Raw genomic sequence first — 25,578 nt, forward strand, 5'->3', positions numbered from 1 at the left:
TTCAACATTTTATTGAGAACATTTAGGAACAGTGCTGCACGTTAACTTTTGTCTGCACATTGTTTTTGTCGCCATTGTTGCTGAGTCTGAGGTGCGAGTCATGCGCTCTCACTCCGCCTCCACCTCAGGTACCGACATTTGGCACCGTTTCATTTTAAGTAAATTGGTACTCGGTAGTACCGACGTGAATCGGTACCAAGTACAAAAAGTACCGAGTTTCGGTACCCAACCCTATTCAGGACCCACATTTTTCCTCAGTCATTAAGTCGTGACCCAAATTTTTGACTCTCCACTCAAATCTATTTCACAGACACTTCCTTGAAATTTTACTTTTTGACTTTTTTCATGAAATACAATAGTGTTTTGGCACGTATTCGTGTCTATTCATCATCTTTGTATTGACTATTGTATGTAATACACAGACTAACATTTTGAGAATTTCTAGAAAATATTTCTAGAAAAAAGTTGCAAAATTACATGAACAAAGTTGCAATATTTTGTAAAAAAGTTGTAAATTTTTTTTAGAAAAAAGTAAAGAATTTTTAGAAAAAATGAAAAATTTTGAGAAAAAAGTAAGATTTCAAGGAAAAATCATAAAATTTCGGAAAAAGTCAAAATATTGAGAAAAAAATCATTAAATTTTGAGACAAAAATCGTAAAACTTTAAGAAAAGGTCACAATTTTTTTAGAAAAAAGTTGTAAAATTTTGAGGAAAAATGTTACAATATTTCACAAAAGATTTGTGAATCTGCGACCCAGTCAAAATGACCCTGCGACCCACTTTTGGGTCCCGACCCACCAGTTGAGAAATTGTCCAAATATGTACAAATCTTAGTTTCAGTGACTTCTGCTGTCTTGCTACAGGATGCGGTACTTACATGGTGCCAAGATGCAGAAGCCACTTTTGAAAACTCTTTGCATTTTCGGGGAATGCTTTTGCAGATAGGCAGTTTTCAGGGTGGCTGCCACTCGTACCCCTTTTCCTGCTGGTTCTCAGACGGAACCAAAAAATGAGAGGTTTTTTCTTGACCTAAAGTGTGAACTGTGATGACATCAGTGTGTGTGTCATATCTACCTTTGTTGTATGTTTTTAAAGCCCTGATGAAGACCTGTAGTAGTTGTAACATGTTGGCTCTTTTAATGATTTAGCCACTACAATAAAGGCTTTTTAATACTTCCTTCCTTCCTTGTTTTATATATTTTTGGAGTGCCTGGATTTCCTTCCTTGTTTTATATATTTTTGGAGTGCCTGGATTGCCTTCCTGTGCATCCTGTTGTTACCCGTTCTCCATAAGCACCCGACACAAGGTTTTGATCTACATTTGATGATATAGGGCAACCAGTCATCTCTCAAATGTTACTGAACCAAATGGATCAAATTCTGATAATAAAAAGAGTCATTTCTAAAAAAAAAAAAATGTTTTCACTGTTTTACAGCTGCTGCTCCCCACTGATTGTGTCTGGGGAGCAAAATGGTCTTTGACAAGTGTGCATCATGTGACCAACAAGGAAGTTACAATACCCTAGCCACTGTGCCAAAATGCTTTATGGCTCAGCTGCGTTCCTGGAGGCTCAGCTAAAGCACACACAGGAATCTGAGGATACACTCCTAATTCAAGCAACAGAAATAGTGACCACATCTCCTTGTAGCTGCAACTCAAGTTTAAAGCAGATCATTAGTACCTAAATTTACTCAGAGGGGGAATTTCTTTACAAACTACTGCTGGTGTTAACAGCTGTGTATGGATTTCTTGCATGTCTCTGATGACTTTGCTTTTCTCACCTGTTCAGCACAGTGGTGTAAGTCCTGTTGTTCATTTTGCTAGCTAGGAAAAGTGCATGTCCCCACAGGCCGCTGCTCATCGCTGACTCCAAGGCCTCCTGGAAACCACATGAGAAAGTGTCAGGGGACGAACACTCAGCATAGTATGACATCCACGAAAACTAGTACAAAGCTGTGACGCAAAACTCAGTTAAAGGATGTATCCTAACAGGTGCCTGATAAACTATTTAAACACATGCAGATTATGATATAAGTATATACTGTACTTATTTACTGAGCTGGAGGGTAGATCATATATTCTGGCAGTTGGCATAATGCTGTGATTACCACTGGTGAAAAGAACATTTAGATAAGTACCGAAGTGCAATTTTTCGGCATCTGTATTTAACTTGAGTGTTTCCATTTTATGCTACTTTATTCTTTTACTTCAGTATATTTAATAGAAAACATTACACTAAACACTGCACTGAACATTGTGCATTTTACTTTTATTTGTAGTTACTGGTGGCTTTTCAGATTAGGATTTCACATTAAAAACATATGTCAAACTTAAAGTACACTGTGTTGTTTAAGATTAAACCAGTGCTTCTCAGTCTTTTTGGCTGGTGACTCTGCTAGCCACTAGGCTAATTTACACAATGTAAAATACCATAGGCTTGTGCTAATAACATTAGCATGTTGTATTTGTTTGGAAAATATGTTTAGTATAAGACAGTTGTTTTGTCTGTGAATCCTGTGAGTTATAATGAAGCTGATATGTGTACTTGTGTTTGAGGTTTTCCCTATTAAGCCATGTTTAATGTGTGTTTAATGTGTGTTTTGAATCAACTCAACTTTACAGCACTTCACAGAAACCCCACTGCTGACTAGTGTTTTGGAGGTGTAACACAGACACACCACTGCCCAAGTATGAATGCTTGCAAAAGCACATGAATAGGCTACAGCGTAGGCTCTGCATAGAGGTGACGCACAAGTATGAATCCACCTCGACTTCCCCTCTAAACTTCTCACATGGTTTTATTTTAATTTAAGGGCTCCAGTTGGCAACTACTGGACTAACCTTTCTAAATATACATAATATTTAAAGGGACAGTTAACCCCCAAACCACATTGCATGTTTCCTCTTACCTGTAGAGCTGTTTATCAGTCTAGATTGTTTTGGTGTGAACTGCCGAGTGTCGGAGGTATTGGCTGTAGAGATGTCTGCCTTCTCTCTAATATAATGGAACTAGATGACACTTGACTTGTGGTGCACAAAGCGCCAAAAAAAGTACATTTGAAAAACTCAACAGCAATGTGTCTTTGCAGAAATCATGACCTGGTTACTCAAGATTTCATACAGGAAGTCTTTTCTGTCTACTGAACTACACTCCTACTGCTAGCTCACCTAGCATCACTGAGCTATCTAAGACATCTCTACGGCTGATATCTCCAACACTCAGCAACTCACCTCAAAACTATCTAGACTGATAAATAGCACGACAGGTAAGGAAAAAATGTCTACTTCTTTATTTTTGGATAGAGTGTCCCTTTAAATCTAGCTCTACTTTAATGAGCTACAACATTTTTTTTTGCAGAATGAGTACTTTTACTTTTGATACTTTGAGTGCATTTGGCAATACTAGGTTTTGAGTGCAGGACTGGAAAGGAATATTTTTACATTGTTGTGCCATTACTTTTACTTAAGTAAAGGAACTCAATGAATAATAAACATCAGACGAATTGAGATTTAAGAAAGTAAAAACCTTCTTTCTTCCAGCCAGCAGCAGTTTAGTGTAGCTCTGCAGGGCCTTGGCAGAGGCCTCAGAGCTGAAGCTGCTCGAGTCTCCTGTGAGCAGGTCATCGTCTCCTCTGCTAGGTGGTGCTTCGGCAGTTGTGCTGTCACTGAAGTCGATGAGCGTGGGAGGATCTGCCACCCAGCTTCCATCTGAATGGGAGCCCTGCATCAGCAGCTCGGCGATATCTGAGCCAACTATTTGCTGAAACAATGGAAATTTAAAGATAATTTTATCAGAAAAAAAAAAAGATTCATTGATGCTCAGCTAAATATAGGTTATTTCTACGTATAACAAGACATGATCCACTTACTCCATTCTGTCTGCAGAGCAGGATCAGTAGGTTCCACAGGAGGGCAGCAGATCTCTTATCAGGCAGCTGGTCAGCTCTCATGCAGGCGCCTGCCCTCTGGTGGGCAAACTCTATAGCATCTACTTTGTGCAAATCCTCCCTTCAAAAGCATGAAAAAACATATACACACAACATTGAACACATAATCTCTGAGTCTTGTTTAAGATCTGACACTCAGCAGAATGTTTTCTGATGTCGAGTTGTGAGACTAGTGGTAAGCAGTGAAAAATGACAAAGCCATACCTGGCTAAAGGCCCTGGGAAGTTTCTCATCTCCTGCTGTTCCTTTGTCTCACCCAGAATTACCTGTGCAGATATAAGGGACTGTTCAATACTTGCGACAGTGGAGGAGGTGGTGGAAAGCACTGGGAGGAACTTATGTTTTTTGGGGGGGGGGGGGGTTTGGGCTTAGGGGCGCAACATACAACCTAGAATGGTTTTATTTTGTATTTATTTTAAATACCATCTGAACCCCCTCAACCCCACTGGTGGGTTAGATTAAAGTCTACACACAACTTATGTAATGAAGTGACTAGTAAGTTATTGCACTGGCTCCAATACCTGCATTTGAGAATATTAAAAAATATGGTTATTTATGGTGAAGGTAGGGTCATGCATTTTCCCCCCGTCAGGGAGGCTAAAAGAAAAGTATTTGTGGCTTCGGGGAGGGTCAAGATAAGTAAAGTAAAGTAAAGTAAAGTAAAATAAAATAAAATAAAATAAAANAATTTAATTTAATTTAATTTAATTTAATTTAATTTAATTTGATTTGATTTGATTTGATTTGATTTGATTTGATTTGATATAATATTACTTTTTTAATCAATTCAATCAATCAATTTTATTTATAAAGCCCAATATCACAAATCACAATTTGCTTCACAGGGCTTTACAGCATACGACATCCCTCTGTCCTTTGGACCCTCACAGCGGATAAGGAAAAACTCCCCAATAAAAAAAAACAGTAGAAACCTCAGGAAGAGCAACTGAGGAGGGATCCCTCTTCCAGGACGGACAGACGTGCAATAGATGTCGTACAGAACAGATCAGCATAATAAATTTACAGTTAAATTTATCAATACAAGCTAGAACCTACTTCCAGACTGTGGATTTCCACCTGGCTGACATTTTCCCGTGTGGACAACCCTGGGCTGACCCGTATAAGCTGGCCTGCCGGCCCAAAGCTGACAACCGCATGAGGGATGGAGTACTTCAGAGGAGCTGACACCTGATGCACAGCTCCATGCTCTGAGGAGATATGGAGCACAGAGGACTATGTGTCAAGATACACACTGCAGAGAAGTGAAGTGGAGGGAAACAGCTTTAATTGTTCCACTCACCTGTGTGAAGAGACTGAGGGTCAGGCTCGCTGTGCTCAGCTCCGTTAATGTACTGACTCAGCTCATAGCTGCTGGAGGATAACCCTGAGTTTTTGGAACTTTCTAATGTCCCCTGGTAATAAGAGGACAACTCTTCATTGTCTCTGGAGGGATTATCCTCGTAGTCGTTGAGGTAATGCTGGGAGTGGTCTGTGCCTTGATCATACCTAAAAGAATGAAAGCAGTGATATATTGACATTTATTCATCTATTTATTAGCAACTGTAAACCCCTGACTCATCACTGTATCCTGTATGCTCGGGTTAGTTGGCTCTCTTTACAATTTCTTAGACTTTTTCATTGACATCCTCTTGTTTACAAAGCTATTCCTGGCCTACGTCCAGCATATTTATGTACATTAAGCAAAAACGTACGAACAGAGGATGTACTGGTAATACACCGATCAGCCACAACATTCAAACCACTGACAGGTGAAGTGAATAACTTTGATTATTTTGTTCCAATGTATTGTTCTGCTGGGAAATCTTTGGTTCTGGCATTCATGTGGATACCACCTGACACTTGCAGACCAAGCATGTCGACCTGGCTTCTAAATTTCCCAGGTCCCAATCTGCTCAAGGATTCTTGTGATGTGCTGGTACCCCAGATGTACCCCTAATCCAAGGTGGGGCCTCCTTGGATGGGACTTGGCTCTGACCTGTGGAGGCATGGACACAGGATCTCTGGGAGTGTCCTGTGGTGTCTGGCACCAGTGCGTTGGCGGCAGATCCATTTAGTCCAGTGGGTTGTGAGGTGGGTTAATGGCACGTGCCACAGATGCTCATTCAGATTGGGATCTGGGGAATTTGGAGGCCAGGTTGACACTTTGAGGTCTTTGTCACATTCCTTGGGCCATTCCTGAGCCATGTTTGCAGTGTGGCATGCTGCATTATCCTGCTGGGGGGCCACTGCCACTGGGGAGTACTGTTGCCATGAGGGGGGGTACTTGGTCTGCAACAGTGTTTGAGTGGGTGGAACATGTCAGGTGGTATCTACATGAATGCCAGAACCAAAGGTTTCCCTACTTATCAGCTTTCCACGGTCAGTTACAAATCAATAAAAGGAATCCTGTGACTCACCTGTACTCCTCAGCGTAGGAGCTCCCTGACTGTTCCTGCTTGTATGTTCTGTCATGGTAATATCCCACTCTCACAGGGTCCTGGGGCCCCCACTGGCCAGCATCTTGACGATCAGAGTAACATACCATGTTGTTTGTTTTCACTGAGACGTAGAGAGTAGTGTGGTGCTAACATGAGCTTTGTTTTGTCTCACTGTACCTTGTCGTGCATGCTGTCCTCTGTAGTAGTCATGCTCATAATAACCGTAGCTGTCTCTGTAGTCCCAGTGGCTGTGGGGCGGATATTCATACCCATGCCTGGAAATAAAGAGCATCTAGTTTCATCAATGCATTTATTCATGTTCTTCCAATATAACGCATGATGTGCTGAAAACACTCTCTTAAAGAATTTAAAATCTAAATATCATAGTGGAGTAAGAGTGTTCAGCTTCCTCCTTCTTCCTCTCACCCTTCTACAGTGACAGGTGTCTGGTGAGTGTCCCAGCATGCTCTGAGGCGCAGGGGGAAGGCAAACGTGCTCTACGTGAACCAAGGCTTTTGCACCACCATGCTTTCCCCAAAATGTGATTACATACACTCAAATTATGATGAACGTCTTCCTAATAATTAGTTGCAATCATTCTGACACAGTCCATATAATACAGGAAATCGGGGTGGGATAATTCCTGAATAGCGCCAAAGATTATTTCATTGCTTATTAAGGGGGGAGGGGTGGTGCAAAACATGGGAGCCATATGAAGTGAGGAAGGAATTGTCTTTTTGATTTTGGCTTATGTCGCATTCACACTATGTGACATTTTTGTCTGTTTCACAGCATTTATCACAGTCAGAAACTGTAAAAACAGAAATTATTGCTAGTTTTCAAACTGCCAATGGTCCTTGAACACATCATGCGCCACAAATGCTTCCACCAGGACATATTAAAAAGAAAAAGTGTATTAAAAGACATGGTTATTCATGGTGGAGGGAGGGTCATGGATTTTCCACCAGCCACCCTCCTCCTCTGACAACTACAGAACAGTCCCTTACACAGAGCATTTCAGCCAATCTGTCTGGTCTCATGATGATACACACCTGGACTGGGGTCTTTGGTGTTCCGGATGGCCATAGCCATAAGGATACTGCTGAGGGTTGTGAAGATACTGGTCCGGTCTGGCAGGGGGCCCGGTGAAGTGACCCCTGTAGCGGGCATCAGCCTGAGCCCAGTGCCTGTCCCTCTCTCTGGGGTTCGCTGGTGGGTAGCTCTGGTCCCTGTCCTGCTGAGCATACCTGTAGTAGTCCTCTCTGTCTTTGCTTCTGTGGGAGTGACGGCCAGCGTCGGGCCGGGGGTGACCCCTGTGATCCATGATGTCACACAGATCAGCCTGCCTCAGCCACCTGGGGTGAATAACGGGACGTGTTTGCAGAGTTTGCAATTCTCTCCTCTGAAATCCTTAATTCAAAGTCAAATCCACACAGATGGTGTAAGTGTTGTTTGGGTTGTTACAGCTCACACATGCCACATGCAGTCAAAGTGCATTCATGAGTGCCACATCACTTCAACATGAGCTGATAACAAGTCAGCATGATAACAGGAGGATAAAGTTCACTAAATGACAGATACAGCTGTGTGTTGTGACTGCACAGCAACCAGTGCTAAAAACAAGAGTTTAAATTATCTAAATGAGAGAATAAAAACTTACCAAATGCTCCTTTCAAATCAGAATCATCTCATTCAAGGTTTGGATAATCCTTGCTGCGTGTATCCCAGCCTGAGAGTAAACAGTGGAGCACGCCCTGAGGAGTTTGACAGCTGCAGTCTCACACAGCTGGAAAAAGAGGAAATCACGTCCATCTTCAGGATGATTCATAAAAACATATACAGTCAGTCTTTTCTGGGTCGGGTCCACATCACTGACCGCGTCCTCGGATTGTTAGTTACATGTGGGGAGAAAGTGCAACCTTTGAGTGTTGAGCGTTGCCACGTTGCCGGTAGAGAAGATGCAGCGGAGTGCCTCACTCGGTTACTCGGAGTTGGTTGAGCTGGTCTCCGGTCAGTTTTAAGATGTTTCTGGGAGCAGGGGAACGGTGAAACTGATTCCAGGTCAGCGGTGACAACTTGGAGCTGAGCGGTTTTGTTACACTCCCAGCAGAGGCGCTCTAACTCATTATAAACTGGAATGAGGAAAAGTCATCGCAGCTGCAGCTCAGATCCTTGCTGCCCACAGTCAGGCCTGCAGCTCCACTTCTGTTTATGGCAGCTGTTGTTGTTTTTTCATTAATTTTGTATCAGCCTCTGAATTAATAAAAAAAAAACTTTCATAGAGGCCACGGTAGATTTATTTTATTTTATTTTATTTTATTTTATTTTATTTTATTTAACCCTTTGAAACCTGAACGAACTGGCTTGATTTCTTTTAAAAACATGGTAAAAGGCAATGAGCAACAAAAGAAGAGATGGCCCAAAAAATTAGCAAGAAAATAGTAAAAAGAGAAAATTTGTTAAAAAAAATAAAATAAAAATAGAATTAAGATAAAAAATAAATAAAAATAAAATTGAATTAAATTCAGTTAAATTTTAAAATAAAGAAACTGAACAAGGAAGTGACCTGGAAAGAGTGCTTAAACATTATAATAATTCTGTAGCATAATTTTAAAATGTAATCATAGTCATAATAATAATCATATATAGTCTTTTCCTTAGCTTTTCTAGTTTAAAAAAAAAAGTCTAAATCTTCAACTAAAAAGCTTTTTTTCAAATTCAGATTATTAGATGTACAGTCTCAGACCTTTCATGCAGGAATTATGACTACATAGGTGTTTATATTCCTCTTCAGTGCATTTTTCGAGTTTGTCACATGTCCACTTTCAACTGAAGACCGATGAAAAAAACTTATGTATTATGTGAAACTATATATTTCTAATGCTGTTAAACTAGAGTGTCCACATATTTTAACTCTAATACTGTTCAATGCCATGCAAAAGCTGAAACCTTGCTCCTCAGCCTCTCCCACACACCTCCCCCTGTTTTCTACAAAATAAATAAATAAATAAAGGTTGCACTTATGGTATTAATTGTAGTTCAAATATAGCCAGGGCTGCATGATGTCCAGTTTAGTGGACAGATGATTAATTGTAATTTCTTCCCAACATAAAATCAATACTTGGAAATTTCAACAACTGTATTTCTTCTTAGATGTTACTTGATGTTAACACATTTTATTTACCTTCATGTGTCTCCTATCATAGTAGGATTGGTGATGAATTCCTGAGCTGCACAACATTTCTTGCACTCCTTCAGCCATCTTGGTTTTCAGAGATCTGTGTTGCACTTACAACACCTGGCCAGTGGGTGGCAGTGTGTGACGCACTGGGGTCCATAGTGGCTTTGATGCAACTATAGCATCTCACAGATACTTTATAATGCTTTATATTTGCCTACATTTTACACTTACCTTTATCTTCTTTTATCCATAACAATGTGGATATTATTCTCATATTTCCTGGATTCTCATGTGCCATATATATATATATATATGGGTTATTTTTGTATAGTATCGTGATATTTTTGTATGGCAATATTGTATCGACACACAAGTATCGATTTTTATTATATAAATTGCTAATATCACAAATATAAATTAAACTTTTGGTAGTCTACTAGAATAATATAATCAACTGGCTTTTCAAATACATTTTGCTGCAGTAAAAATCATTGAAGTAAGATGAAGAGACTGAAAACTTTATCATATTAGATAAAACAGGTGTTGATAAAGATTTCCTTTGGGGACAAAATTTGCAGTCCAAAAAAATTATGTACATTGTCATACATATTGTCACAGGAAGTTTAGAAAGAGAAGTTAAGCACTAAATGAGGAAAAACACGTAGAAAGCTCACCAGCAGACAGAACTGCTATTGTTGCATGGATTTGTAAAGTTCATATGGAACTGAAATATAACAAAAATTAAATAAATGCCTTCTAATGGCTCTCTTTTGCAGAGTTATCTTTGTGCGTGCTGGTGCATTGTAGACACTCTTATTCGTAAACGTAAATTTAGCAATAAAAAAAACAAGACTAACAATATACTATCAGGACTCTTAATATCTTTAAGGTTTTATAATATTTTTGTCTAGTGTGGAATACTCCTCTTTTGTTGTTGTTGTTCTATCTGCATTATCATTATTATTAGTAGTAGTAGGAGGAGTAGTATTATCACTGTCTCTGGAGATTAAAATAGCAAACTCTCTCTCTATTTCTAAAAGTAAATTAAAGACCTATCTTTTTGATGTGACTTTTTAATGTGGAGTAATATTACAGTCTTGATTTTTAAGTTTTAACCACTGGGTTTTATCCTGCCTGGTTATTTTTATTCTATTTTATTTATTTACTTCCTTTTTATTCTTATTTTTTTAATTTATTGTCTTTTTTTTCTAATTTCTAATTTTCTTGCAAAACTTTATATTCAGTTGTTTGTGTCATCCTTGAAACTGTGTCTGTGTCAGGGGGCGTTGAATTGAATATTTGTATGAACAGTATTATATAAATAAAGCTGAGTTGAGTAGTAGAAGTATTTTTATAATTTTTATTATTATTATTATTATTAGTGTGTTTATTTAAGAGACCTCTAAATCTTACATAAATCCCTTTAAATCCAGTTCAAACCAGAGCTATTTATTATTTAGTGATAAACTGTGAAAAGTTGGTTTCCCAGTGGTAATGGCCCAGTCACAGCCACAGGGTGTCGTCACACTTTATGTTCTTGTTTGTGTCATCCTTGAAATTGTGTCTCTGTCAGGGGTGTTGAATTGAATTGAATTTATGCAAGGTGCTATATGAATAAAGCTGAGTTGAGTCCTAGAAGTATTTTCATAATTTTTATTAATATTATTATTGTTACAAATCTGTTATTATTAAAATTATTGTTGTGCTCTTTTTTAGAGACCTCTAAATCTATTATTACCGTATATAATAATAATAATAATAATAATATATACAATAATATAATATCAAAATTAATAGTAATATTTTATTATTATTATTATTATTATTATTATTAACTGGGAGAAGTTGATTTCCATTTCCCAGTTGTAGTGCCCACTCACGGCCACAGGGTGTCGCCACATCCACAGAGTCACCCTGATAATAACCTGTGTGTCCATGTGACCGGTGTGGGACCGGTTTATGTAAATGAGTCGTGAGTACAGCGGGTTTCTCTACTAGAGACGTTGCACCGACTCCACCGGGCACACAGTGAGACTCTCAGCACTCAGACACAGCCTCTTCTCTCTGGATACATTACAACAACATATCAAACCGCTCGGATGTGCAATATGACTTTTGAAGAAACCGGTGGAGATAATTCTTCTGAAAGGTTAGCTTGACTTGTTTCTGCACTTTTATTCGTTTTTGCTTCGTAACAAGTTTTACATGTCGACGTTTTTAAGACTTTTGCAAATGCCTCAGCGTGGACAACAATTATTTTAATGTCTGTTTCTTTCATACTTTTAGTTTTGTCTGTCATTAGCGACATTTGGTGTCATATAGTGCTAGTTAACGGTCGGCTAACGTCAAGTCGGCTCGCGCTAACCAAGTTATGCTAACATTATGCTAGTTTTAGCTAGCTACGTGTTCATTATTTCAGTCTAATCTGTATTAATGATGCAGACATGTCTTAGTGTCTTGTCCACGTTTCACTGTGCATCGTGCAACTTCATCAGCTCCCACCCACCTCATGTGAATACAAGTGCAGCTTATGAATATTAATGTGACATAACAGGGTGTTTATGTGAGTTGGCTGCTTTCTTGTGTGTTTTGCTGGATGATATTTTAATAAATGTTTCTATTCCAGGATGGAATCGGTGGCTAAAGCATTAGAGGAGGTGCTCAGCTCTGCATTGCCTCAGGGTTGCACCACAGTTGGAGTCTACGAGGCAGCAAAGTCCCTTAACGCGTAAGTTAAGGTTAAGATAACCACTGTGGCTTAAGTTAATCTGCTAAGGGTAAAAGGTGAGACGTGCTTCGTATTCCTCACAACCCTCTCTTGTCTTTGCTTTCAGGGATCCAGACAATGTGGTGTTGTGTCTGCTTGCCACAGACGATGAGGAGGATGTGGCTCTCCAGATTCATTTCACCTTGATCCAGGCATTCTGCTGCGAGAATGACATCAACATCCTGCGAGTGAGCAACATGAGGCGTCTGGCAGAGATACTCGGAGGGGTGAAACCTGGAGGGGAGCCCATGGACCTGCACTGTGTTCTAGTTACAGTAAGTGTCATTACTCACGTCTGCTTTACTACTGTGTATAGCTCATTTCCCATCAGACTGGAAGGGGAGTTGTTTTGCCCTCACTGAGGCAATGTCAGCGTCAGTACCAAGGTCATACTTGCACGCAACTGTTACCAGCAGTGGTTGTGCAATCAGAGTTATTTCAGTCTGTTTGCATGCTTCATAAATGAGCAGATGGTAACTGCTGTGTCTCTCCTTCTGCAGAATCCCCAGTCGTCACTGTGGAAGGACCCGGCGCTGAGCAAAGTCACCAGATTCTGCAGAGAAAGCCGCTGCTTGGACCAGTGGGTGCCTGTTATCAACCTGCCCGACCGATGAAACTGCTTGGAATATTAATGTATTGTGTGCATTGGGGGAAAGTAACTGCACCAGGCCTGTGTTAATGTCTGTGTTGGACTCCTTTGGAAAGTGCCCCGAGAGAGAGAGAGAAGGAGAGACGGGAGGGGCAGAAATAAAGAAACACAAGGAAGCGAAGCGTTCCAACGAATTTACCAGGTCAGCGTGAACTCGTGGGCCAAGGAAGAGTGACTCAGCAGTCTGGGTTCCAGGATTTCCAATGTATGACTGCGCCTTTCTCTGCTGAGAAAGAAGCCTTTACAGGAAACTGAACCATGTGAGCGGACAAGCGCACGTGGTGCTGAGCACAGGCGCAGGACTGGGGGAGAGCAGACAGAGAGCCTCAGTTGACAAGACTCTCAAGAACTGGGCCATGCTGGAGAGGACCAGTCAGAGCTCTCAGCCAGAAGAATTCCTCATGAAAATTAGACCAAATCCGAGCATTTCTTTAACAGCACATTTATTTAATAGTATTTAAAACATGTCACTTTGATAATTCAAAAAGGGAAAGTTTTCACAGTTTATTATTATTATTATTATCATTATTTTAACTTAAGGGCAATGCAATGTCAGACCTGTTCACTAACTGATGTTTATATGTGTTATTAATTTAATGGATTATATTTATTGTGCATAGTTCATGGAATTCTGGCTTGTTAAGTTGAATGAAATAAACAAACAACAGTTTAAAAGGTGGTTTCGCCTTCATGATTTCCAGGTACTGCAGGTTTATTTTGCCTGTAGGAACACTGTGTCCTGAGGAGCAGGGTTACGTCTTGTGCCCACAGCTGGCACACATGAAGCTCAACATGCTGCCTGACAGGGTTTGGATTTTGTCCTGGCATGTTACTGGGCAGGTTAAGTTCTTCACACCTTTCTCACCTTGTCTGCAGGTTGTATCTCTTGGACAAAAGCAAGACAATGCATTGTTTCTTAAGTAGTCTTACATGAGCATGAAGTACATGCAACTCAATGGGTGAGATTGGTTACAGGCAGTTGTGGAAGAAGTACTCAGATCTTGCACTTAGCTAAAAGTAGTAATGCCACAGTGTAGAAATATTTTGATAAGTAAAAGTCCTGCATTCAAAATGGTACTTAAATTAACAGAGAGCGAGGGCGGGGCTGAGTGAATCAATATGCTGCCGATGTTAACCATTTAAAACGCTAAAATTTGCCGTAAAGTTGCAGTAATTGGGTAAAATTGCAAGCTTGTGCTAACTGTTGTTATCACATCATCCTGGAGGGGCTGATTAGCATCAAAATATACTTAAAGTACCAAAAATAAAAGTACACATGATGCAGAATGGCCCATTTCAGAATAATATAAATTGTATTACTGGATTATAACTTCTCATGCATAGGGTTCCCACGGTCCTGGAAAACCTCTTAAAATTATGGAATTTCACAATCACACTTTCCAGGCCTGGAAAAGTCAGAGAATTAGTCAAAATCATTCAACTGTCTGTAGCTGTCGACGCAACGTGGCTCTCACACGCGTTGATGTGTGACAGTGTTTTGTTTGCCATTGCTTACATTTCGACATTTCCTCCCTGGGTTCATCTTTCCTTTCCTGTATGTCAGCGAACTGAAGTTATGTTTGAACAGAGATAGATATATCTGAAAAATGCTGGGCAAGTGGGGCAAAAAAAAAAAATTATGGGTCCTTGAAAAAAATCATTGAAAAGTTTGGAAATTTGGTACACAGACAGGTGGGAACCCTGTATGCATTTTTGTGTACATCACTTAGTGCTGGCTAATTTGTTACTTTAACCTGTAATACTACATCATACTTTATTTGTTGATTATAATCTGTATGATTAATCAGAATGTGCTGAGTAATTTATGCTATCAAATGAGTGTAGTGAAGTAAAAAGTACAATAAATGTCTCTGAAACGTTAAAAAGGTATAAAGCAGCAGGAAATGGAAATACTCAAGTCAAGTACAAGCACCTTATAAGTGTACTTGAGTAAGTACACACTCCAGTATGAGCCACAGACATGAGATTTCTTGAAACCAGCCTTGCTCTTGCACGGGAACTCCAGTCAAATGTGACCTTTTGCACAGATTGAGGATCTAATTACATTGAAGGGGGGAGAATTCCCATTGTAGTACGAGTCTGAGTGGCTCATCGTGACAGCTCATTCTTCCCGGCCCTCTGCAGCTACGCAATCAGAGCTAAATTTACTGCAGAGTGGATTAAAAATAGCAGAGAGGCAAGACGGAAAAATAACCTACCAGAGACCTGTTTTAGACTGTGCAAAAAAGAGAAAACCAGAAATTATTGGTGCTTACGCAGAATGGGGAGGGACAAAGCCTTGTACAACACAGAGGGTCACAAGACAATGGGTGCATGAGTCAGGGTTATTCGGGTCTCCATTGCTAGAGCTGTACAGTGCTTTAGCTTCATGGCAAAAATAGCCCTGTGAATAGAGGCCTTCCCCCCCTGACCGCTGACAATAGTAGCACTTGTAATTAACAGGCAGCGTGCACAGAGAGGCTGACCTGCTGCAGAGATGACAGTGTGCAGCCGGGGAAATGAAGAGGAAAACAGTCCTCTGTGGTGGTCCGATCAGGTGGCAGAGAGCAGATGGGGAGAGAAAAGTGGGTCAGAATACTGGAGGACTGGAGAAGAGTGCAGGGCGTGACCGAGTGGCCTGAGGGTTTGTGTTTAAGGGTGCAGTTTTGGAAATGTGATAAAATGTGCACAGAGTGGAAAAACATGCAGATCCACCCTTCACTGAACTGATGCAAGAGTCTCTTCAGTTCCACAGAAACAGAACACTTGTCAGTGACGCTGAGGTTTCGCTAATGTCTCTCTTGTCTCTCTTTGGGAAGTTCAGCAGAGTGTAAACATTTTGTAGAAGTTCACACTGTGCCTCTGGATGAAACACAAAAAGCGCCAAAATAAAGTCTGAGATTGTTCTTTTCTGAACAATAATAATACTACCAGGAATACCAGAGCAGGATGACACCTGAAAGCCATTTTGATTATTAACCCTTTGTGATCGAGGGTATAATTGGCCGTTTTTGACTACTTTTGATTTTACCTTTAAATTTCACCTTAAAAACTGTTATTTTTTCATTTTGACATACTGTATTAACACATTGGACCTAAAATAGCACAAAAAACACCACCAATAGGAAAGGGGGTGTCATGTTTTTCTTCTGCTCGCAGGCACTTTCCTTAGAATAGCCTGTGTTTACCGTTTCTTGCGGCACCAAACGTGCACCAGATGTGATGACAATATCCAGGAAAAAGCATGGCGTAAATTATTTATCATAAGTCTGGTTTCACTTGGCCTATCAACACCTCATCTTAAATCAGTCATGTGATTTGGATGCACCGGCGCATCCGTGGACTCCAGAGGGTTAAAAGACAGAATCACTTTTCCGTCTTAACCACAGTCTTCCTGTCACACAGGGAGTAGACACTGAAACCAGGTGAGATATTGGAGATACTGGCTTAACAGCTTATGCCGGAGCTTATGCACCACTCCGACAGGTAATACAATCACTGCAAACGATGCTGCTACAAAGCCAGCGCTATCCATCATCTGATATGAGTGAGGGTTACATCAATGTGGGCCAACAAATATGGCCTGACCCAATTGTGGTTGTAACATCACACCTGAGGAGAAAGGAGAGAAAGGGCTGCTCCGAGCCGTCATTGCATAACAGGGTGGCCAGGTCTCGGGGGAGCAGAAGAACCTTCACTGAGAAATTGGAGCAAACACGAATGTTTATGTGCTCCTGACCTCAAACTAGAGAGACTCATCCTCTTGTTTGAACATGGTGACCTGTGAACCCAACAAAGGAATGACAACTGGTTAACAATGGGACCAGTGAACGACTACTGAGTGCAAATAAGGTAAAAGTAGTTATGGCAGAATAAGTATCTCTCTCTCAGTTTGAGCAGGCAAGTGTTACTACCCTCAAAATACAGACTGTAGTCATGAATACCATCAGATAGCGTGTGAACACTTTCAGGAAGTCAAACCACAGGGACTCTGTACACATCAGTGAAGTTTAATGTAGCCAGGAACAACAAGACAAAACTGTACTAACCTTTGATCAGAACAAAGTGTCTGTAAGTTTTATTTTAAAGCAGCATTATTTAATTTTGTTGGCCACTTGGCAACGTAGCAAGCTGTAAACTACCGATTGTATAAGGCCCCGATCACACAGAAAGCATTTTAGCTGTTGGAGGCGGCTTTTTGTGATTGTTTTAATGAGAATGAAGCTTTTTGCTTCCATTTGGAAAAAACTTCAACTGTGCAATCGGATGATTCGAGAGGTGGTCACGACAACAAGTTTACAGTGGAGGAGAAACTGGTGGTAGCAGTTAAACGGCCCAATGATAGACAGCAGGTTGTCAAACTGCCCCCGAGTCATCCTAAAATATGCCTGGAAATGGCCATCATGGACGAGATGCTCCTGGACCAATTATCCACCCTCTTTTTTAGGGTCTCATGTTTCCCTGTGCCCTGCAAACTATTTGCTGACAGCCTCTCACCCTCAACCAGAGCTACAGCAAGTACCCTCTGTCTCAACATTTTAGGAACTAGCGACTAATTAACGTGAGATTAAAAAAAAAAAAAAGGTAGATTGAGAACATGGGAAGGGTCAGAGTAAGGACGTGATGGGGTGGCTGCATGGCAAAAATAAAAAGGCGTAGCAAGTTTCTTTTTTTTTTACTAGCATTTAATTATGTGCTTTCTGTGTGATCGGGGCCTACAATAATGAACGTACACACTATGACGTCACCTATTGGTTTGTGGACTCCCATTTTAAACCATTTTGGCTGTCGCCATCTTGGATTTTTGGAGCCAGAACTGACCATATTTGGAGAGATTTAAAACATTGAATCATATAAAAATACACCCCTGTACAGTTGTCATGGATGAGGAATTTTGTATGTGCCATGTTGCAAAGATGTTTGTTTCTGCTGTAAAGTTATTTTAACATGAGGGTCTATGGGGATTGACTATCGATGTACAAGAGAACTGGTGACAGCCTTGGAGGCAGAGCTCTATTCATCCCTATGAAAGTTGCTCAGTGGTGCATGAAGCCAAAAAACCTCAATATCCCTGGTATAAAACACCTTAATCTTCCACATCGTGAGGCCCATAGAGCAAGCGCACTGGAGACTTACCACAGCCGAACGGCTAACTTCTGGTTTAGCGCTCCAGTAACTTGACTAGGGATAAAATTATATAATCTTGCGGCTCTTCTAGACTTTCGAAATGTTATCGGACCAAATGGATCATATCCCAATAGTATAGGTTGTGGGGGTTATGACACTCAAAAAAAATGTATCAACTGATTTACAGATGTCTCTTTCACAATGGAAGTCAATGGAAAAAATCTTTTGGCCCCATGGCATTTCATGATAGACCTGAAAGTTGTAACTCCATGTTGGGCCACTGTGTAAAATTGGTTTGAAAGCCTGGCACTGTTCCTGGGGGCTTAGGGCTGACTCACTTTTGGGGCCAGCCTCAAGTGACCATTCAAGCAACTGTAGTTTTTGGCACTTCCATACTAGCTTCACTTTGTAGCCCTGGAGGTTGCTGGTTGCTGCAAACACAACATTGACATATTATCACCTCATAAAGTTGATATGGCTAACATGTTAGCCTGAAATTGACCAATGGCTAAGTCCCGCCCTCAAACGCGATGAGCCAATCACAGTGCGTTTAGCCATTCCCATACACTCAGACATTCTCTGCCTGGACATCCATTGAAATACATCACAGAAAGTCAGTATTGTTTGGTTTTATGAACTTTTTCGGAGATTTGAAGTTTAAAAATGGTCAAACGGTGTGCATGGGGTACATGCAACTCCGACACAAGGTATCCTGAGAGGCTGGGCGATGACATGTATTTGTTACACGTGAATAAGATTAACAATGATGTCTACATCTGTTCTAAGGTAAGTCAACATTGTGTTTGAGGCAACATATTGTCACTTTGCTGGAAAGAAATATAAAGTTATCTTTAAAATCTCTAGCTAATGTTAGCTAAAGTTAGCCTAACGTTAGCTCCTAGCTGCGTTGTTCATCATGTCACCTTGTTTGCTGGGAGTTCATTAGCCTATTTTGTTCTAGTGTTGTACTTTGGTGATTGTACATCATTGTTAGCTGTTGTCCAAAGGGCTCTAGTTAAGCTAACGTTAACTTCTGGAGCTTAGCTTCAGTAACTTATCTGTAGTCGCAGAGAGAACAAAGGCTGGCAAACGTTATGCTGAATGATTCAGTGTAAATACTGTAGCACCAAACTAACAGAGAGACACTCTTGGTAAAGATGGTAAAAAGGCCGTTATCCTTTTCTCATATTCTGAGCCAAAAACCTTAACTTCAGTGGTACTTTAACTTGTTGTCTTTGATGCTGACGGCAACGAGATGCGGTTCACAAGCGTACACTGTGACCTGTAAATTTTGGCTTGTAATTTAAGCTTTTCATCGACCTTCTCAACAATAAAATGATGAATATATCCCTCCAATGCGTAGTTTAGGCCCTTTTGGTTACTTCTCAATGACATCTGATCGTTATGTCCCCAAAAAACATCAATTGCCTCCTGCGAAAGGCCGTGTACTGTGACACCTGCCATAGCGCCGGTCACTGAATGTTGATAGTTTGTCCGAGTAAGTGGAGGGGGCTTAGCCACAACTTGTCACTCGATACATACAAATGGCTATTTCACATACTAATAAATAACTAATACATGGATGCATCCAACACGCTCTTAAACACATGCTTAACAGAACATTAACTCAACAGATATTCCGTCTTAGCAACCAAGGCTGTCAAAATACTGCTTTTCCTATAACGTTTAGTTTGTCTTTTTCTTTTATCTTACATTAGTTGAAAAAAATAATAAAATGAATGACGTGTTTTTCATAGGTTTATTTGCATTTACCACAAACAGGTAAAGGCAGAACATGACATACAATAAGTTCTGACCTACACTCACAGGGTGTGAGAAACCATTGTAATTGTCTCGCTACTAAAAACACAAATTCATATTCACAAGTAAAAACTGACTGAAACAACAACACGCTCAGTTTTAATTCAAAAAGTTGAATTAATGTCACAAAACAGAAACGCAAAGTTGAGGTTCAACTGAATCAGCACAGTCCTAAAAAGCAAGCATACACTGTGGTTCATGGATAACCATAATGCGCTACAATATTTATGGACGTATGAGATCTATCTTGATGCAAACCTTTATTGAACATGAGTCATTTTGAGTTAATAGCCTATTGTAAGATCCCTTAGGGGCCTTCCTTATTCACAGTATTAGACAACAGCACTTATGTGACTAAAAAGGTAGTCGAGAGGTTGAAGCCGGATCACTTCATTATTAAGGCCCTGGCCGGTAAAATTGCAAAATTAGTTGCTTATGTTTTGCATGAGCACCAACACACACAACACAAAGACACAGCTACACACTGTCAGTCGTCATAAAATCAGAGAAAGTTTTAGAGCAGCTGTAAACATGGAATGTTTTTACACTCAACAGTATAACAGTCATCTGGTGTTAACCGGTTTCAAAGTGCCTGAATAGTACAGCCTTGGCTCTGCAGAAAGAACATAGTGACATTAAAGTAGGTAGATGTGATAAGATGGCACAGAATGGTCTTGAATCCTTTTCTTTCAGCAATGATGGCCTCATAATGAATATTTCTTTCTATAAATCAAGGAATACCTCATGCAAAAGGGTCATGCACAATGTACAGTGTATGTTTTTAAGGCAAATGCAAAGAAAATGACTAAAAAAGACACTTAGACAGTTTTGTCAAGAGAATTCTACCCTCTGGTATTAAAACTGCACAATTTAAGGCAAGACATCATCCACAAAATGATCATTTCTTGATCAGTTATTCCATGTTACGTTGAACTCGTCAAGAAAACTTGAACTTGAACAAAGAATCCAAAAACAGAGAACATTCTTGATGAACTGGAGTAAAAGGAGGCCGCAATTAACAACAGCAAAACTAAATCAAAATATCGGTTTACAAACATTCAAAAAAACGTGTGCATGAAGAATCAGTACATCACAAACACATTAATTCATTCATTCATTATCAGTAGCTACTTAGCCTTTTCAGGGTCATGGGGGGATTGGAGTTTATTTTAGCTGACACCCTGGACAGGTCGCTAGACTATCACACTGGCACATGGAGACAGACATTTAGACTCACAATCACACCTGTGGGCAATTTAGAGTCCCCAATTAACCCGACTATCAGGTCTGTGGAGTGTGGGAGAAAGCCAGAGAACCTGGAGAACACTCATGCTGACATGGGCAGAAGATGCACACTCCACACAGATGGATCTCTGCCGGCTGGCAGGTTCAAACGAGAACCCTCTTGCTTTGAGGCGATGGTGCTAACCACTGCATCACTGCAAGCAACAACATGTATTTGAACTCTGCTCAATGGAGTTTAAATGCACACTTGTGCCCAGGTGTGCTACTTTATGCATAAGTGTTTCAAATAGTATGGTTTTAGCATGAATGCATGTGTTTGGCAAGTACTGAGCATACGACTGGATAAATGAGACTTGGATCATACTGCACGAGTTTTATGAGGGTTTGTAAACTGATGTTTTGATATAGTTTTGCTGTTGTTTAACACAGATCCCGCTGACTTAGATTCATACAGAATTTTCTTTTTTTGGATTCTTCGTTCACTGTAAAGGCATGTGAGAAAAGCAACATTTTTTACACAAATTAATTCATTTATAAATGATAATTATGTGGGTGAAGTATTCCTTCAATAGCTATGCATTGGATTTAATTGAAGTATGTATTGAAAGTCTGCCGTATAACAGGATTGCAACTAGCTTGAAGTAACAAGTAATGACAGAAAATAAAACCTCAGTGTTGAATTATCCAAAAAAAATTGTGGATCTAGACTGTAAATAAGCTATACTTCATCCTAACACTGGTAAAAGCAGTTCTTAGTACCTTGAAAAAAATTTTCAGGGAACTGTTTGTCTCTGGAAAGGTTGAATTAGATAGAACAATTTGATTAGGATTTGAGTTGTTTGAGAACAATTTAATGGCCAAGACTATTATTTATGATTGTGTCTGAGGAGTTGTGCATCAGTGGAAGTGGACCTCCACTCTGTCTATTTGTCTTCATGTGACGGACAGTTTACTTGTCTGGGGACAGGATATCATTATCTCTGGCTCTCATTATCAGTAAAACACAACCTCCAACAACTGTTTCCTGAAGCAAGCCTGATGAAAGGAAGAGGTGAAAGCTGAAAGCCTAAATCTGATTGGACTAATGATTAAGGGGGCTTGTTTATGTGTGCCGTTATAATTAGAGAGTTAGGATCTCTCCCATCCATGGTACAGCTCAACTCCAGGCCACAGCTTCACGCTTCTGCTTGTTCTTTGGTGTAACTGGTATCTAGAATACATTCCTTAAACTGCAGCAGGCATGTGAAAAAGTAAAGGGGGGTACACTGGCCCTAAGATAAGTTGTGAACAGCTTTTGTTTCCCACATAAGAATAAAAAAAGAAAGCAGCAAAAGTTCCGATGTTCACCTACAAAACAGTGCAAGGCTTCTTGTCCTTGAAAGGGTTTTCTGAAGCGGGGATGCCCATGAGCAGCGGGTCATTCTTGGCATGTTCTCCACAGTAGCGCATCAGGTCTGATGAGGCTTTGGACACCTGCAAAGAAATCAGTCCACATGCTGATCCACCTTGACATACACAAGAGACAAGACAGGGTGGCATGAACGACTGTGGATATAAAGGCACCTTTATCCTCTCGATGCCGGCCTCTATCCTCAGCTGCTGCACCATCCGCCTGGCCTGCGCTATGCTACTGGAGCTCTGCATTTTTGATGACATCGCAGTCTTTGGACAGCTGTGCTCAAACCTGGATTAAAAAAAAAATACATGTACTCTACTTAGATTAATTAGTGGTGAGATGCAGTTGGTGTTTGCACAAAGAAACCAACAAAGCCACAGTGTAATGACTCTATTCAATTGACTCCTGGCTACAAGATGTTCCTGTGGGATCAGGAGCACAAAGGTCAGGCTGCTGTCATACAAAGTCAACACAATTATTTTGTCCAATCAGCAATTAAGCAGTTTGTAATTCATCCCGTTAAAAGCATACATGGTTCTGCAGGGGTTAGTGGTACATATGGGATATCTGGTTCAGTAATTATCAGCCACAACATTAAAATCACTGCCAGGTGAGGGGGATGACACTGATCATCTCTTTACAATGCAATGTTCTGCTGGGAAACCTTGGCTCCTGAAGTTCATGTGGATGCCACTTGACATGCACACACTGTTGCAGACCAAGCATGTCAACCTGGCCTCCAAATTCCCCTGATCCCAATCCGATCAAGCATCTGTGGGATGTGCCGGTACCCACTGTGGGGCCTCCCTGAATCGCACTTGGCTCTGACCTGTCAAGGCATAGACACAGGACATTTGGGGGTGTCCTAGGGTGTTGGGAGTCCTATAAGTTGTGAGGTGGGACCTCCATCGATCGGACTTGTTCCGACATGCCCCACAGATGCTCAATTGGATTGGGATATGGTGAATTTGGAGTCTAGCTTGATGCTTTGAGGTCTTTGTCACATTCCTCAGTCCATTCTTGAGCAGTTTTTGTGGTGTGGCATGCCATCGGGGGAGTGCTGTTGCTATAAGGGGCTGTACTCAGTCTGCAACAGTGTTTGGGTGGATGGTGCATGTCAAATGGCATTCACAGAAATGCCAGGACCCAAGGTTTCCCAGCAGCACACTGCACTGTAAAGACATCAAGATCAAGTTTTTCACTTTAGCTGTCAGAGATTTTAATGTTGTGTCTGTTCAATGTATTTTGTAATTACAAGATATTTATGAGAAGAGATGTGAGATAGTTTGAAAGCTTTATGGATAGATATCATGAGATGATTATTTCTTCTTGTCATTCAGGAAGTGAATCCAACTTTGTGATACACAGAACAATGATGAGTACGAAACTTGTAGTTAATGATAAATCTAAACAGACTGCAAAACATTTAACTGCTTATGTAAGAGTCAAGGTTGGAGCAGAACCAGGGGATATAAAATGGTGTCATCTGCATAACAACTATGTTTAGTAGTGAGTACTGATTGGGAGGAATAATGTTATTTATCTGTGATTTAAATGTTATGGGCCCAAGGATCCCTGTGACATCCCATAACTGATAGCAAGGGTTTGACACCAGCAGCCACAACAGTCTTCTGGTAAACTGAGCATGAAACCAACTAAATGTGACATTTTATGAAGCCTATAGACTCGAGTTTGTTAAGAAAGTTGAGAAGATTGAGAGAGAAGACTGACACTATTGCATGCTTTTGAGAGGTCAACAAAGAGAGAGGCACAACATTGCTTTTGGTCCAGTAAGTAGACAATCCCTGACAATTTTATTACTGCACCTGTAGGTGAAAACCACATTGCTGTGGCTGTAGTACATTCAGTACGTCAATAAGGGCGCATAGTTGTGAGTTAACCAAAGATTCTAGGATATTTGCCAGCAGGACAAGCTTAATCTGGAAGGTATTTAGCTGTTGAGATCACTGCTATCACAGCCTTATGTAACCGTAGAGCCACAGCACGTTTCCATGTCATATTTCCATGTATACAGAGTGGTGCAGGGATGATGTTTTGTCTGGACATTAACATCACTCTGGTTCCCTCTCCATAAAGCAAGTGAGATTTTTCAATTGGATTTTGGATTATTGCAGAAAATAATCTCTGTGGCAAACAAAAGTTTATGATACTTGCACGTTTTGTTCGGCAAGATAATCTTCACAAATGAACACTAGTTTTATGATTCTTTAAGTGTAATTTTCACCACCACAACAGGGCTGTAAAGCTATGTTTGGCATGATAATGCTCTGTAGTCTAATTTAGCCACTTGTTAGCAACCACCTTTTTGAAGATGTGTAAACATAAAACATGAAAGTCTCATAAGCTTGAGTTAACTACAGACTTTATTTCAGGCACCTAACCAAAAACCTAGTAAAAAAACAGATTGACTTCTGGGAAATGGAAGTGCAAAAATAATAACTCACTCGTCCATACCCATTGGTAGCTTTGTCACCTTCTACCTATGCCAATCCTCAATGCCTATGTGCAGTTTCACATAGATGCAAAACGTGGGACTGACAGAATGACACACTGTCAGTTTCCGTGATTATGTACAGCATACCATACCATGACTTAGTCATACCAAAAATTAGAAAAAACCCCCAAAACATTCAGCCACAGGGGGAGCCACAGCGATCGGTTGCATTTTAGCCATTTTTAAGCATTTTTGTGTTGTTATAGCGCCACCTAGTTGCCAATTAGAGTTAAATTTCTCCAGTCACCTTGAGGCATCCTGTTCTACATATCTACCAAGTTTAGTAAAAATCGTATGGCGGTTAGGCCTAGATAAGAAATTAGCTCTTAGCGCCCCCATTTTGTTTGATCGGGTCAATAATGGAGGGGTCCACTCAGATTATGTGTGGTCATATGCCTACAAACCCTTGCGGTGTTATACACCTTTATGTGATGAGCCACGCCCTCCGCAATATTCATTGCCTTATAGAAGCTCAGTNTGCAATTTCAAT

General features: G+C 40.4%; 3 protein-coding genes across 7 annotated transcripts in view; 1 reads left to right on the plus strand and 2 right to left on the minus strand.

Moving 5' to 3' along the window:
- sec16b (SEC16 homolog B, endoplasmic reticulum export factor) overlaps positions 1-8,562 on the minus strand; it is a 24,194-nt gene extending 15,632 nt beyond the window's left edge. For 2 of the 4 annotated variants that reach the window (XM_050055163.1, XM_050055162.1), the window contains exons 1-10: positions 8,048-8,562; positions 7,440-7,742; positions 6,565-6,662; positions 6,367-6,469; positions 5,250-5,455; positions 5,006-5,157; positions 4,154-4,215; positions 3,872-4,010; positions 3,529-3,762; positions 1,784-1,881 (exon numbers count right to left, since the gene is read on the minus strand). In XM_050055163.1, the coding sequence (XP_049911120.1) occupies positions 1,784-1,881; positions 3,529-3,762; positions 3,872-4,010; positions 4,154-4,215; positions 5,006-5,157; positions 5,250-5,455; positions 6,367-6,469; positions 6,565-6,662; positions 7,440-7,711 (1,364 nt within the window). In that variant the 5' untranslated portion in view covers positions 7,712-7,742; positions 8,048-8,562. Of the gene's footprint in view, positions 1-1,783; positions 1,882-3,528; positions 3,763-3,871; positions 4,011-4,153; positions 4,216-5,005; positions 5,158-5,249; positions 5,456-6,366; positions 6,470-6,564; positions 6,663-7,439; positions 7,798-8,047 lie in introns of all 4 variants that reach the window. The other 2 variants (XM_050055161.1, XM_050055160.1) reach the window with 2 other exon arrangements.
- Positions 8,563-11,558: 2,996 nt separating this feature from the next.
- Positions 11,559-13,659, plus strand: gadd45ab (growth arrest and DNA-damage-inducible, alpha, b). Its single transcript, XM_050055177.1, has 4 exons — positions 11,559-11,717; positions 12,195-12,296; positions 12,403-12,610; positions 12,836-13,659. The coding sequence occupies exons 1-4, from the start codon at positions 11,668-11,670 to the stop codon at positions 12,947-12,949; spliced, it is 474 nt and encodes a 157-aa protein (XP_049911134.1). The 5' UTR covers positions 11,559-11,667; the 3' UTR covers positions 12,950-13,659.
- A 6,199-nt stretch (positions 13,660-19,858) lies between these two features.
- gng12b (guanine nucleotide binding protein (G protein), gamma 12b) overlaps positions 19,859-25,578 on the minus strand; it is a 45,350-nt gene continuing 39,630 nt past the window's right edge. For both annotated transcript variants that reach the window (XM_050055180.1, XM_050055179.1), the window contains 2 exons: positions 22,741-22,861; positions 19,859-22,650 (listed from right to left, as the gene is read on the minus strand). In XM_050055180.1, the coding sequence (XP_049911137.1) occupies positions 22,525-22,650; positions 22,741-22,833 (219 nt within the window). In that variant the 5' untranslated portion in view covers positions 22,834-22,861 and the 3' untranslated portion in view covers positions 19,859-22,524. The remainder of the gene's footprint in view (positions 22,651-22,740; positions 22,862-25,578) is intronic.

Source organism: Epinephelus moara, chromosome 10, assembly GCF_006386435.1.
Source record: "Epinephelus moara isolate mb chromosome 10, YSFRI_EMoa_1.0, whole genome shotgun sequence".
Lineage (NCBI taxonomy): Eukaryota > Metazoa > Chordata > Actinopteri > Perciformes > Serranidae > Epinephelus > Epinephelus moara.

What these genes read in the sequence shown, in the direction of transcription:
- gadd45ab (XM_050055177.1), top strand. Translation starts at nt 11,668, where the DNA reads ATGTGCAATATGACTTTTGAAGAAACCGGTGGAGATAATTCTTCTGAA. An exon ending in GCAGCAAAGTCCCTTAACGC is followed by an intron (nt 12,297 to 12,402) that starts GTAAGTTAAGGT and finishes CTTTGCTTTCAG; the next exon opens with GGATCCAGACAATGTGGTGT. An exon ending in TGCACTGTGTTCTAGTTACA is followed by an intron (nt 12,611 to 12,835) that starts GTAAGTGTCATT and finishes CTCCTTCTGCAG; the next exon opens with AATCCCCAGTCGTCACTGTG.